The sequence below is a fragment of the Populus euphratica genome, unplaced genomic scaffold, assembly GCF_000495115.2.
Source record: "Populus euphratica unplaced genomic scaffold, PopEup_1.0 scaffold14.1, whole genome shotgun sequence".
Lineage (NCBI taxonomy): Eukaryota > Viridiplantae > Streptophyta > Magnoliopsida > Malpighiales > Salicaceae > Populus > Populus euphratica.
Genome location: NW_011499876.1, coordinates 1302088 through 1316824, shown reverse-complemented (window position 1 = coordinate 1316824; position 14737 = coordinate 1302088). Strand labels below are relative to the sequence as shown.

General features: G+C 33.0%; 1 protein-coding gene across 1 annotated transcript; it reads left to right on the top strand.

The window, feature by feature from the left end:
- Positions 1-4070: 4070 nt before the first annotated feature.
- Positions 4071-13157, top strand: MMT (methionine S-methyltransferase). Its single transcript, XM_011030121.1, has 12 exons — positions 4071-4472; positions 6059-6258; positions 6346-6552; positions 6696-6791; positions 7155-7343; positions 7418-7606; positions 7710-7946; positions 8173-8307; positions 9412-9732; positions 9880-10059; positions 10664-11629; positions 12481-13157. The coding sequence occupies exons 1-12, from the start codon at positions 4244-4246 to the stop codon at positions 12802-12804; spliced, it is 3273 nt and encodes a 1090-aa protein (XP_011028423.1). The 5' UTR covers positions 4071-4243; the 3' UTR covers positions 12805-13157.
- Positions 13158-14737: the final 1580 nt, after the last annotated feature.

The window sequence follows — 14737 nt, the reverse complement described above, 5'->3', positions numbered from 1 at the left end:
AGAATAATTTGAAAATATATATACATGTCAATACGTGGAAAAGATTTGGTGGGCAAAATGGGAATTTGACTAGTTGAAACAGTGGTATTGTTAGAAACTTAGAAGGCCTCTTCGAAGCGGAGACAAAGCTCCTAGGAGCACGCGTCCGAGGAACTCAAGGTAAGAACTCACCACTGCCTCTTGAAATTTTATTATTTATAAATTTATGAAAAGTTATTGTTTAAACATTAATTGTCAGTCTTGAAATGATGAAAATAGATGTTGAAAGAATTGGTTTGCCTTAAGAGCAGGATAACGTGTTCAAAGAATTGATTTGCCTCTTGGATTAGGCAGTGCAATCCAAGAATTGATTTACTTTCGGGCGGGATAATGTATTCCAGGAATTGATTTGCCTTCGAGCGGGATAGTGCATTCCAAGAATTGATTTATTTTTAAAAAAATATTTTATCAAAAGTTTTAATTTTATAATAGAATTTAAAATATAGCTTAGCTAAATCTTGTTAAAAATCCAGACTAATCTATTTAAAATTCAATTATCAACCCATTTATTTGTTTCTGATACAATTATTTTATTAAAATAAATATTGTTTTAAAAAAATAAAATTAAAATTTTATAGCCACGTCTTTCAACTCAGAGGATGTAAAAGGTGAGCATAGTGAAAATTGGAATTGGATTGGAAGCATCATAATTATATTCTCAGAGACATGAAAGCTTCTCGAAGAAACCAAAGAGAATATTCGTTTCATGATTTAAAATAAAATAATGCACCCAAAGTTATGGCTTTTTTAAAGTCACCACCAGCGGGATGATAAAAATATTCGTGGCCGTAGAAAGCAAGGACAGCAAGCAGTGAATGATCGAGGCCCTGGCATTGGCGTGCCACGTAATAATACTGAGGTTGCTCTCCAATGATCAAACCAGTAGTGGATGCAATAAAAGAAGGGCTAGTGGTTGCCATTCTTTAGGAGCCACATGCCCCATGATGGATGGTTTGGTTTCTTGTGTTTGTTATTGTCAAATTTTTAGTGTTTATTTTTAATAGTAATTTTTATTCGATAATATATAAAAATAAATTTTATTAGTTTTTTATATTAATATATTAAAATCATAAAAAACTAAAAAACATCAATTTTATAGTTTTAAGTAAGAAATATTTTTTAAAATACTAAAAAACATAAATTACTGCTTTTTTTTTTTATTAAAAGGATGTTTAAGAGTTTAGTGGTGATTGTGTTTTAATATTTTTTTAAATATATTAAATTAATATTGTTTTATTTTTTACAAATTATTTTTAATATTGATATATTAAAATAATATGAAAATACTCAAAATATTTTTAATTTAACAAAAACATTAATTTTTTAAAAATATTAAAAAAAAAACAAACACAAACTCTTCTGAGAATATCCAGGAGTTTTGACAGAATATGCTTTAATAAAATATCAATGCCTCTTGACTTTTCATTATTGTGCTTGAATTCAATTATTTAACAAGTCTTCAAGTTAGCACACATTTTATGAGGTTGGTGTGAGGAATGTATTATTACATGAGTGCTTGTGGTGTCATGGTTGGTATTATTTTTTATTTTTAAAGATATTAACATATTTACTTTTATTTTTATTATTTTTATTATTAATAAATGAAAATAAAAAAATACAATGTAAATTAATTTAATATTTTTTCTAAGTGAAAAGATGTTGATGCAACATGAAACAAACATTAAAATTATTTTTAAAAAATCAAGTTTTGTTTGTTTATGTGATGTGATATAATGCTATATTTTATTTCAACTATAAATTTAAAAATATTTAATTAATTAACCCACACTATATTTTTTTTCTTTGAACTTTTACTTGAAGTTTTGGTTAAGAAAAATTATAAATGATAATTTTTTAAATTTATTTTTCAAATCCCCACCATAAAATTATTATAATATCAAACACAAACTAAACCTTAATTTAACCTCAACTAACACGTGCTTCCAGGTTTGCGCGGGGAATGCACCCTTAAAATTGATTAAAGAAAAACTTAATCTCGATTAGTGAAATCTCCCTACTGCTCCATGTATACAACTATGTTTAGATTTTTGTCTGTTTAGAGATTATATCAAATGATATTATGCGTGTACATTTTGTCGAAACTTGAGACCATGTTTGAATGATTTTATGGATATATAGTTTGCTAAAACTTTAAACTATGTTCAATAATGCATTTATCCTACATTTAAAAGTGTTTTGTTATGAATATTTATGATGGAAATAAATATAAAGTTAATTTAGAAGTGTAAAAATATTATCTTAAAGTATTTATTTACTTCATATAAAAACAACATTTTAATAATATAATTAAACCCTCTAAACTTCTAAGAAAATAAAAAAATAAAATCAATAAAAAATATAATTTTTTTATAGTTTTTTCTATAATTATTCATAAAATAAAATAACTGTTTATATTAGATTTCAAGTTTCAAATGCTATCTTTCAATATTATAAATATCTATGTAATAATATTAAAAAACCAAATAAAAAAATTTATACATTATAAATTCATTTATTATACAACAAGAACTTACACTTTAAAACGTTCTTATACTTAAAAATATTAGAATATAATATTTCTTTCTAATATGGAATAAATATTTTTTATATATATATTTATAAACTACACCGGTGTTTTTATGTTTAAGTTTGATATATATATATATATATATATATATATGGATGTTTTAACATATTAATTTAAAAATATTTAAAACACTTAAGAAAACATTATTTTTTTAATCCAAAAATGTTTGTTTTATAAAAGCACTCACACCAAATCACTAAACACATGCCTGCCTTTCTTTTTTATATTTGGTACTAAAGCAACCTGCCGGCAAGCTACCTTTACTCTATCTTATATTTTGTTCATGCTTTTTTCATTTTATTAGCTGCTTTAATTAAAAAAAATGTGTTTGAATGGCCTTCCGCTTGATCCTTTTATAAACCCCCACCCCCCCTACCGACATTCAAATTTTATTACATGAATCACTGAAGTTGCCTTGATTCATTCGCTGCACGTTTAGTGTGAGGTGTAAGTTGTTTTTTAAAGTAATTGTTTTTATAAATATATTAACATAATTATTTTTATTTTTTAATATCATTAGATCAAAACAATAAAAAAATTAATTTAATTTTTTTAAAAAATATAATTCAATTATAATGCCAAATACCAACTTAACTAGCTTGCTGGATACTCTGACATCATGGATCACATCACTGTGCACTGACGTACAAAATGGAACCCACAATATTTGGATGGGCACCCATATCTTTGCCTTGCTCCATACAAAATATCAGTGTTCTTTATGAAACTCAACTCTGTGGCCCTGCTGGTGGCGCTCAGCTGATCCGAATCCTGACCGATCCAGATAAAAAAAAAAAAGAATTCATATGATTTGCCTGATTACATATTTAACTTGACTTTTGATTTAATTAAAATTTAATAAAAAAATCCACTGATTTTGTTTTATTTTATTTTAATTAAATTAATCATCTTAACGCGTAATCCGAATTTCACTCCAAGTCAATATATAATTAAGTTTTAAGACCAGGATATCTTGAAATAGAAAAAACAAAAATAACAAGTACATGAAAGATTTTATTCTTCTTTTTATTTTTATTTTGGAAGTATATAAATTTAACTTATTAAGAAATCATGTCCTTGGAACTCCAAATTTTTTTAAAATATAGATTTATTTTAATTTTTTTATGTATATTTGTTAATGTGGTGAAGAATATTTTATAAAAAATATTTTTCAATTAACAAAATATTTTTTATTTATTTTCACATTAAATTATAAAATAAAATATAAAAATATTAATTTAATATTTTTTGAGTAAATATAGATTTAAAAAGGGGTTTAACCGTGTTATTATTTATTTTACGGGTAATGTAAGATCATAGGAAAGTGTGTTTTTATAACAATTTAGTGTGTAAATTTATGCGTCAAATACCTTAATTTCGAAGAAAGACCCAAATCACTTTCCCAAGTCAAATTAAAATAAATAATAAAATAATAAAATCCCACTCCCTCATAGCTAAAACACAGGAACAAGCTTTCTTCCGTCCTCCCCCTTCTATAGCTTCCCATCTCTCTCTCTCTCTCTATAACTACTCTTACTACACACGCTGTCTCGCTCTATAACAATCAAACTCGCTCACTAGCTCACAAGGCAACTCATAATTTGCAGTGTGAAAGCAATGGCAGGCAGTGCATTATCGGTGGAGGAGTTCTTGAACGAGTGCCAGAAGTCAGGGGATGCAGCGTACGGTGCGTTTCGTTCGGTTTTGGAGAGACTGGAGGATCCGAATTCCCGAACTGCAGCTCGGATCTTCCTTTCAGATCTCTATAAACGCGTCGGCGACTCCGATCAGTGCCTTGAACAGTACCATTTCCGGATCCAAGATATCTTCTTGGATCAATACCAAGGTACGTAGTAGTGGTAGTACTAGTCATTTCTCTTACCGGAAACAAACAAACAATGTGTGTGTTTGGTTGCTGAGAAAATAGAAAGAAACGGCAATCAAGAGTTGAATTTCGAGTTTTATTGAGTTGATTTAGTTTCAGTTTTCCGACTGTTTGGATGCTGAGAAACTTTCAAGTCTTTGAAAAGGAATGGAAGTGAAGTCGTTTTGTCTCTGGAAAACGCTATAATTGACTTCCAAATAAATCTCGTCCGTTGGATGATCTGGCGATGAGATTTTCTAAAATAAAATATAGCCAAACCAATGAGAATGGCACTTTCTGATTTAGTAATTTATTTTTTGAATTTAGGAAATAATAATTCACAGTTTATGATTTTGTGAATTTGTTTCATTTGATTTGCTAGTGTTTTTCTGGGAACTTAATACGACTACTTGTTTTGGAAGTTTGCGTGTGGTTTTCATGAGCAGCTGGTGAGTTTCGTGCCTGTTTTCGAAGTTGTGGTTTCCAAGAAAACAGAGAACGAGGGATTTCTCAACGATAATAATAACAATAATAATACTCCACTAGTCATCGAAAACGACACCATCTTGCAGAGCCAAATAATAATAGTGATAATGAAGAGACTCGAAGCTTTGAAGACTTGGATTATTTGGAATCTGTCGTTATCCCTGTAAAACCCAACAACTTGACATTATTTGGTGTGTTTTACTTTTGGTTTGCTTGTACTTTGTTGTTGTCTTTTTAGCTTTTTAATTTGGAATATGCTACCTTATTATTTGGTAAAGGGCAGCATAGGTTAACGTAATTCGGTTGGAACCTTTTTTTCCCCCTTGGCTACCAATAATACTTATTTCCTTTAGGGTAATCTAACTGTAAGTCTATCAAATCACTGGCTCTGATCTTAAAAATAAAATAATTCAAGCAAAGATGGATTTTGATTCATCTCAAAAAGAAGAAAAAAAGCAGAGAGGGTGCTGATTTTAATTTCAAAGATATGTTTGCTCCTTATTAAAAAGAAAAAAGGAAAAAAAAAAAAAGAACAGAGAGTTGTTCTAAATGTATAGCATTTCAATACGTAGTAAGTATACCGTACACTGATTATGCAATTGTCATTTGTTTCAAAATCCGAACAATTTTCAAACTGATTTTATAGAACTTTTTATCAGTTCAAGGCCACTGTTCCAGATTAATGCTACAGCACTTCCAAGATCTTATCATGTAATCATTTTGTGGCTTTCGCTATTTTACAATAGAAAACCCCCTGATTTTTGTTGAGTTTTGCCTAAAGGATAACAGGGTGATTGCTAATTCAGGTCTTTTTTTGAAAATGTTGAATCCATCCAAGTCATCTCCCTTACAAATGAGCTAATTCAACCATTCATTGGTTTTCTAGAATAGACACACTTGCGGTTTGATTCCTAGTAAGCTGTTTAGATATGTTATTTCTGCTAGTTCTGATATAGAGGTGATATTTATTTGTTGCTCTATATAATTTATTGTTAGTTTTTATCTATTTGAATACTAGAATCACAGAAGGACATGTTGATATTTTCATTGCTTGATTTTATGAGGACAATGTTCTTTGCCAGGTGTGGGCTACCGAGGGAGAAAGAAATTGACCATGATGGTGATCCCAAGCATTTTTATGCCAGAAAACTGGTCCTTCACTTTTTATGAGGGCCTAAATAGACATCCGGATTCTATTTTTAAAGACAAGACAGTTGCTGAGCTTGGTTGTGGAAATGGATGGATATCCATTGCTCTTGCCGAGAAATGGTTGCCATCAAAGGTTTGTTGTTTTCCCTGAGTTTCTTTACTCCTCTCTACTTAATAGACCTTCGCCAAGTGACCTTTTGGTAGTAAATAATCCTTGCAGGTGTATGGCCTTGATATCAATCCTAGAGCAGTAAAGGTTTCCTGGATAAACTTATACTTAAATGCTTTTGATGAGAAAGGTCAAGTCATCTATGATGCAGAGAAGAAAACTTTACTGGACAGGGTGGAGTTTTATGAGTCTGATTTATTGTCTTATATTAGAGATCACAACATTGAACTTGAAAGAATTGTTGGATGCATACCTCAGGTATTATTCCAACTGATGATATGTAGGTGCTTGTAAATCATACTGGATTTAGCTAGTTTATGCAGTGGCTAGTTGAATATTTGTATTTTCATGCTAGTTATTTGACTGTTACTTTTACTCATTCCCTTGTTCTACTGCCACAGATACTTAATCCAAATCCAGATGCAATGTCTAAAATGATCACAGAAAATGCAAGCGAGGAGTTTCTGCATTCATTGAGTAACTACTGTGCACTTCAGGTATGGGTGGCTCTATAATTTAGCAGAAACCTACAGTTTAATGTTGTTGGTAAACAGAATTTAAGTGCATCAACTTTTTTGCAGCTGAATAAAAAAAAAAAGATGAAACAATTGGGGCTGTATTGTTCAAATATCTTAATTCTCCCCCAATTTTATTTTCATTTGATGAACTTGTTTTAGGAGTCTGCTAGAATATGAGTGGACAATTCCTTTTTCAGTTGATTCCGGCCATAAATTCCTGCTTAATTTTCTAGCTGAATACAATTTCAAAATTTTAAACTTCGAATCTCATTTATGCTTTGAGAATATCTTGATACTCAGTAGCATATATTGAGTTTGATTTGTTAATTTTATTTTATGTAGGGGTTTGTTGAGGATCAGTTTGGCTTAGGTCTCATTGCTAGGGCTGTTGAGGAAGGAATAGCTGTCATCAAACCTATGGGGATTATGATCTTTAATATGGGTGGTCGTCCAGGACAAGCTGTTTGTAAACGCTTGTTTGAACGTCGTGGTTTTCATGTCAACAAGCTTTGGCAGACTAAAATTATTCAGGCAAGAACAAACTCCTCAATTGAAAGCCATTTTTCCTTCCAAAGTTAGCTAGTGCTCAAAATGCATTTTTACAGGCTGCTGATACAGATATTTCAGCCTTGGTTGAAATTGAGAAAAACAGCCCACACCGCTTTGAGTTTTTCATGGGTCTCACTGGAGATCAACCCATCTGTGCTCGTACAGCATGGGCTTATGGGCAAGCTGGTGGTCGAATTGCACATGCTTTATCCGTTTACAGTTGTCAACTTCGCCAACCAAACCAGGTCTGCACTTGATTTGAGTTTTTATTCTACCAAGCTATTGTTTATTGATTCAAATGTTTTATGAGAGGAGTTGCTATCTCAATAAATTGATTCCTTTTGCCAGGTGAAGAAAATTTTTGAATTTCTTAAGAATGGCTTCCATGATGTCAGTGGTTCGTTGGATTTATTTTTTGAAGATGACTCAGTTGCTGATGAGAAAATCCCATTCCTAGCTTCTCTTGCCGATCAATTGAAGGAGAATTCGTGTTTCCCATATGAGCCGCCAGCTGGAAGCATACATTTCCGCAATCTCATAGCAAGCTTTCTGAAAACATATCACCATATTCCACTCAATTCAGATGTAAGAATAAATTCCTGCTTAATCAATAACTGCTTGTATTTTTCCATGCATTTGTTGTGCTCAACTTGTTAATAGAATTATCTGAACAGTGCTAGAACCCTCATATAAAATTTATTCACCAAGTACAGGGCATTGAACTAAATTGCAAGGCCCTTGTATTTGCGTGATTGTACTTACATAGCCTTAGTGCTGACTTGTGTTTAACTTTTTGCAATTCTTGCACAAGAATGTTGTTGTCTTTCCTTCAAGGGCTGTGGCAATTGAGAATGCTCTTCGCTTGTTCTCACCTCGTCTTGCAATTGTTGATGAACATCTGACTCAACACTTACCCCGAAAATGGTTAACATCTCTAGCCATCAAGGTATGTTGTGTCATTCTTGTTGTAGTTCATCATCATATATTTCTCATGATGTCATAACTTGGATAGCTCTGAATATTCCAGAACCATACAGGCAAGTGCAATGTGGCTTGTGAAATACTTGTATCTTTCAAATAGCCATTCTGAAAATGAGGGCATTGAGTTAATGGTTTTATTCTTGGTGTCTTCCGAGGCTTATGTGATTTCTTAGGATGTGTAGTCAACAGGGAATTAACCAGTTATGATTGTTCTGCTGACAATGCAATCATAATCAGGAATGCTTGGAAAACGGTGAATAGAACTCTGAAATTTTACTGTATATTTATGCTTTGTTACATGTTTCTCTTTTTGTCCATAAAGAAACGATGCCCTTATTCTCTTGGTAACTGTTAAACTTTTAATTTTTTATTATATTTCAGATACAGTGCTACAATCATCTTATGATTCTCCTTTGATAGGCATAGTACTTGTCAAGTAGAGAAGCTCCTTTTATTGACAATTTGGTTCTTTAACAATGCAGACGCAATAAATCACTTAATCGATCTTGTTATGTTCCAATGATTCTTATTGCGTGTGTTGTTAGTGCCCATTTGGTTATGTGGTGCATGGTACTTTTTAAAAGTGTATTTCAATTGAAAATGCATTAAAATGATTTTTTTTCCAGAATTTTTCTTTTTTGACATCAGTGTATCAAAACCATCAAAAAACATTAATTTAATGTTTTTTTAGGTGAAAGGCAATTTGAAAAGTACTTTGAATACTGCAAGCTAATGCAATGCTAAATGGGCATTTAGTATATCATTTACCACGTTTGTGTTACAAATATCTCAGCATTAAGAAGTCAATCGTTGTGCCCATAGTAATTGAAGTATGGCCATCTTACTTTGAGAAGCAGTTAAAATGGTTTTATCAATGAAATGTGTAGGACTAGTCAACAGTTTTTCGAGGTATATTGTTGGTTAGCTTCCTTTTGCATTAGCAGCTTCTGTCTTGTGAAATTATGTAAAAAACTTATGGAGCAGTGTTGTGCTACAGTAATCCTAACCAGCTTTGCTAAGATGTGACTTCAGTTGCTGCATATCTACTAACATTTTCTGCACATTGTAGAGTGCAGAAAGTGATGACCTGTCAGAGGATGTGATTACAGTCATTGAAGCACCTAGACAGTCTGATTTAATGGTAGAGCTGATAAAGAAGCTGAAGCCACAAGTGGTGATTACTGGAATGGCTCATTATGAGGCTGTCACTAGTTCAGCCTTTGCGCACCTTTTAGAGGTTACCAGAGAAATTGGATCTCGTCTTTTCTTAGACATATCTGATCATTTTGAGCTATCCAGCCTTCCAAGTTCCAATGGGGTCCTAAAATATCTTGCTGGAACTTCTCTTCCTTCACACGCTGCAATCATCTGTGGCCTTGTAAAAAACCAGGTATTTTTATTTTTTTTTATCTAGATAAATTAACTCAGGTGACTGCTTTATTAATTGATCCAGGCATGGAGTCTAGGATTTCCTGTAACCTCGGTTCGTTTACCTTGTTGATGTTCTCTATGTTAATGACCATAACATCCTTTGCAGGTCTATGCAGATTTAGAAGTAGCTTTTGTTATTTCAGAAGAAGAGGCCATCCTCAAGGCTTTGTCCAAAACTGTGGAAGTTCTAGAAGGAAATACCATACCAATCAGGGAACATTATTATGGTTGTCTTTTTCATGAGCTTCTAGCTTTTCAGCTTGCAAACCGACATCCACTAGTAGAGGTTTGCTAGTCTTTTTCTTTTTATCATTATCATTATCATTATTTTGGAAATAGACAATCCTTTTCTCCATGATGCATTTGAATAAATTTTGTTTAATTTGTAATAGATGCAAATCTACACTTTGCAACACTCCAAATTATACTAGATACATGCTAGTTATTGTTCTGTCCTTTTTTTATCAAACTTATATTGAAATAGGTCTGATGATTATATCTAAACTAAAAGTATGGAACGAGGCTACAGAAGAAGGTAGGCGTTGATATCTTGTTTAGGCTTGTCTATCTTATTTCCATTTGCATTTATGACATCTCAAGTGATTCTGCTGTCCTTGGAAGAAAAGGAAGTGACCCTGGCTAGGAAGTATGTAGAATTATGTATGTTGTGCTGCACCATGACCTGTACTGGATTTACCATGCTTCATGGTCTAGAACTGATGTTCAGTCAAATGTTTTTTTGATTTCCTGTTTTTTGAATGATTTAAAAAGTTGATAGTACTGGTCCACAGTTTTATTTGTTGTTAATGAATGTTGTTTCTCTGTAAACATTCTTCTGTTTCCTGGAGGGAAGCTTGCTCACGAAGTTGATTTTCAATACTTATCTACAGAGGGAGTCCGAGAAGGCCAAATCAGATAAGTTGATTGGGTTTTCTAGTTCAGCTATCTCAGTCCTTGATTATTCTGAGTTGTCAATTAGTGGGGCAGAAATATCTACCTTGATTCACATGGATGTTGATCAAAGCTTCTTGCCCACTCCATCTCCTGTAAAGGCTGCAATCTTTGAAGGTTTTGCAAGACAGAACTTGGCTGAATCGGAAATTGATGTCACCCCTGGAATGAAGCAATTTATTAAAAGCAATTACGGGTTTCCAACAGATAGCAGCACAGAATTTGTGTACGCAGACAGCACACAAGCTCTGTTTAATAGGCTGATCCTTTGCTGCATTAATGAAGGTGGAACATTGTGTTTCCCAGCTGGATCAAATGGAAACTATGTTTCTGCTGCAAAATTTTTAAAAGCAAACATTATGATTATCCCTACTGACTCTGAAGCGGGCTTTAAGCTGACAGGCAGCCTACTCAATGGAGTACTTCAGACTGTTAATAAGCCATGGGTTTGCATTTCTGGTCCCACAATCAACCCCACAGGCTTGCTTTACAGCAGCAAAGAGATGGAGACCATATTAACTACTTGTTCAAAATTTGGGGCTAGAGTTGTCATTGATACTTCAGTCTCTGGATTGGAATTTGATACTGAAGGTTGGGGTGGATGGGATTTGGAGCCTACATTGTCAAAGCTGAATTCCTCTCACAACCAATCTTTTTGCGTGTCTTTACTGGGAGGATTGTCTCTCAAGATCCTTAGTGGAGCACTGAAATTTGGGTTTCTGGCTTTGAATCATCCTCTGCTGGTTGATACACTTCATAGCTTTCCAGGATTAAGCAAACCTCATAGCACTGTTCGGTATGCCATAAAGAAGTTGCTGGGTTTGAATGAGCAGAAATCAGAACTAAGAGATGCTGTTGCAGAACAATCAAGAAATTTGCAATTTAGGTGCCAGCGCCTAAAGGAGGTAATTATATCTCGTGCTGGAGACTCTTTATTTGGCATTAAATAATTAGTTTGTTCAGAATGTGTTTGTTATATGTCAAATATCCATTTTCTAGGGCGATGCTAAGAGTTCTGAACCTGCAGCCAAGAGGTTGAAGGTTGGGTTTACATTTTTTAAATATGAAATGGGCCATTGCCTGGTGTAATTGGTGCTAGACATAAGCAAGTTTTAGGCTTGAAGCCTAAGATGTGTAAATAATACTCAAGGACATAACTATCTTTGAGTTTTTGTTCCCAAAATCTTGCTTTGATGAGGCCTTGAATGGGTACTAGATCTTTTTTGACTAGTAACTATGAAACCTAAGCTTGAACTAAGTGGGATTGTAGAGTTTTTCCTGGGGTTCTGCCTGCAAAAGAGAGAGTTCCCGTGTTTTTCTTGTGCCCAGTGTCATAGTCTTTCATGCTAGACAATTCTATGCTTACCTCAGCGTTGATGATTTAATGCTTGCCAATCTTGCCTTGGAGTTGAGAGTTGAGACAATGTCAAAAGTTCACGTAGTAACCATCCCTCACTCACTCTCTTTCTCTTGCATTGGTCTGTAAGATCTTTGCTGATTAATTACACCATTTCTATGTTAAAAAAAAAACCATGAGATCCAAATACCTTTTCTTTCTTGTTAGAAATGTTACAAAATAAGCATAGATTTCTTTGAATGTGCAACATAATTGACAGTTCGTGTTTCATATTTTATCTCAAATCCTGCAACAAAAAATCATCTCAATCCTGCAGTGTGCTCTGCCTGAACTGTTCGTAAATGCCTTACATAGCTGATAAATAATTAGAATTTTTTCTAATACTTTTCTTTGCAATAGACACTAGAGAAATGTGGGTGGGATGTGCTCGAGCCTCAAGGTGGCATTTCCATGGTGGCCAAGCCCTCTGCCTATCTCAACAAGGTTATCAAGATCAGACACTCGCCTAAAGACAACGGGAAAGCTACAAGTACCTATGAAGTGAAGCTTGATGACTCGGTCTTCAGGGAAGCCATGGTCAAATCCACAGGTTTATGCATCAACAGTGGCTTATGGACTGGAATTCCAGGCTACTGCCGCTTCACACTTGCCCTGGAAGAAAGTGACTTCGAGCGAGCATTGGATTGCATCGTCAAATTTCAGGATGTCATCAACAACAACTGAAGGGATCCATTATCCTATTTTGATTCAGCATTTCTTGACTTAAGTGTGTGCAATAAAGAAAATACCGCGATCCATCCGATGACGAGACTCCATTTCTCCTTGAAGTGTTTCGACAGATGAGGTCTTTCCTCTGCCCTTCCTTCCAAAATGATATGAACCCAATACATACTACTTGTTACAATGGTACAACTTTTTTGTTGTGAACCTTCTCAAAGTGGCCATAATGAAATGGTGTTCGCACTCCGCACCTTCTCAATATTAGAATTCTGAAGTTGCTTTATGGCAGAAAACTATTCTCACATTCCAACTTTTTCTCTTCTCTAATACACTCTTTGATATCATCTCTTTTTTTTCTAGGTTTTTTCCTTCAATAATGAAACTATTCTCGGATCATCAGTTGAATCTCACTTTCCTTCTGGAGAATCTTAAAAAATGGCATGTAAAACGATAGAAACAACTTCTATATCTCGAAAGGTACAAATATGCACCAAACAAGGAGCACATGGGATCATATATTTTCCCGCTAGTTGATTCCATAGGGTTTGTCCTGATAGCATAACCTCTAAAATAAAACAAGGTCCTGATAGCATAACCTCTAAAATAAAACTAGACAATAATATCTTTTTTTTTTGTTTTTAATTTACATGGGGTGTCCGGGCCAGCTTGCGCGTACCATGACTAATCTTCATGACCCATTGAATACCCTGCAAACCCAGTAGGCATGTAAAGCACCGCGGGGTGACAGACGTGCACACCAGGGCTCGAACCCAGGTGCACTGGAATGCATCTTCCACCGCTAGGTCAAGCACTGGAATGCACAATAATATCTTAATTAGACACTAGATAGGTAGTCTGGTTACACTGTGGACCGATCCACATTTTTTGAAAATGCCAAAGCAATGCAAAAATCCTAAATAATAAAAACAAAATAATTGAGTTTAATAAACTTGTATAATTTTAAGCACCGCGGGGTGACAGGCGTGCACACCAGGGCTCGAACCCAGGTGCACTGGAATGCATCTTCCACCGCTAGGTCAAGCACTGGAATGCACAATAATATCTTAATTAGACACTAGATAGGTAGTCTGGTTACATCGTGGACCGATCCACATTTTTTGAAAATGCCAAAGCAATGTAAAAATCCTAAATAACAAAAACAAAATAATTGAGTTTAATAAACTTGTATAATTTTAATAATATAAGAATTATTTAAAAAAAACTAAGAAAAAAAATTCATGTTAACTTGGGTTAACATGTTGTAATCATGAATCTAGAAAAAAAATAAAAAAAATAAAAATTAATTTTCAATAAATCAATCAATTTTTAAACAATGAGATTAAAAAAGTTAAATTTAATAAAGAATCTAAAACTAAGATTAAAGTCGGTCCATGTTAATATTTAAAATTTAAAATTCTAATTCTAGTATTAAGCACGAGACTCACCTTGTAGAAAGATAAATTTAAAAAAATAATAAAGTAAAATTCTCAATTATAGAATAATGAAGGGGAAATTAGGGGGGAAGACAACAAAAAAAAATCTAAAAAAAATAAATATTAATAAAAAGAAAAAAACCAAATTTCACATAAAAATAAGTTAAAATCAAATATTGATGGATGAAATTGAAAATAAAATTCAATTAAAAAATAAATAAAAAAAGTAAATAACAATTAAAAAAATAATGATCAAATTTGATATAAGAATCAAATGAAATCAAATGATAAATAATAAAATTAAAAAAAATCTAAAAAAATAAAAAACAAAACAAGTAAAAAAAATAAGGACTAAATTATATACACAGAATAAATAAAAGGAAACTTTTGCATTTTACAGAGAAGAGCTGAGAGAAAATAAGGAGGAGAAAAGGTTTGCCAAAACCGTACCGCTGGTCCATCACCGGAACACATGCCTTACATTTGGTAAGTCTCCGATCTAT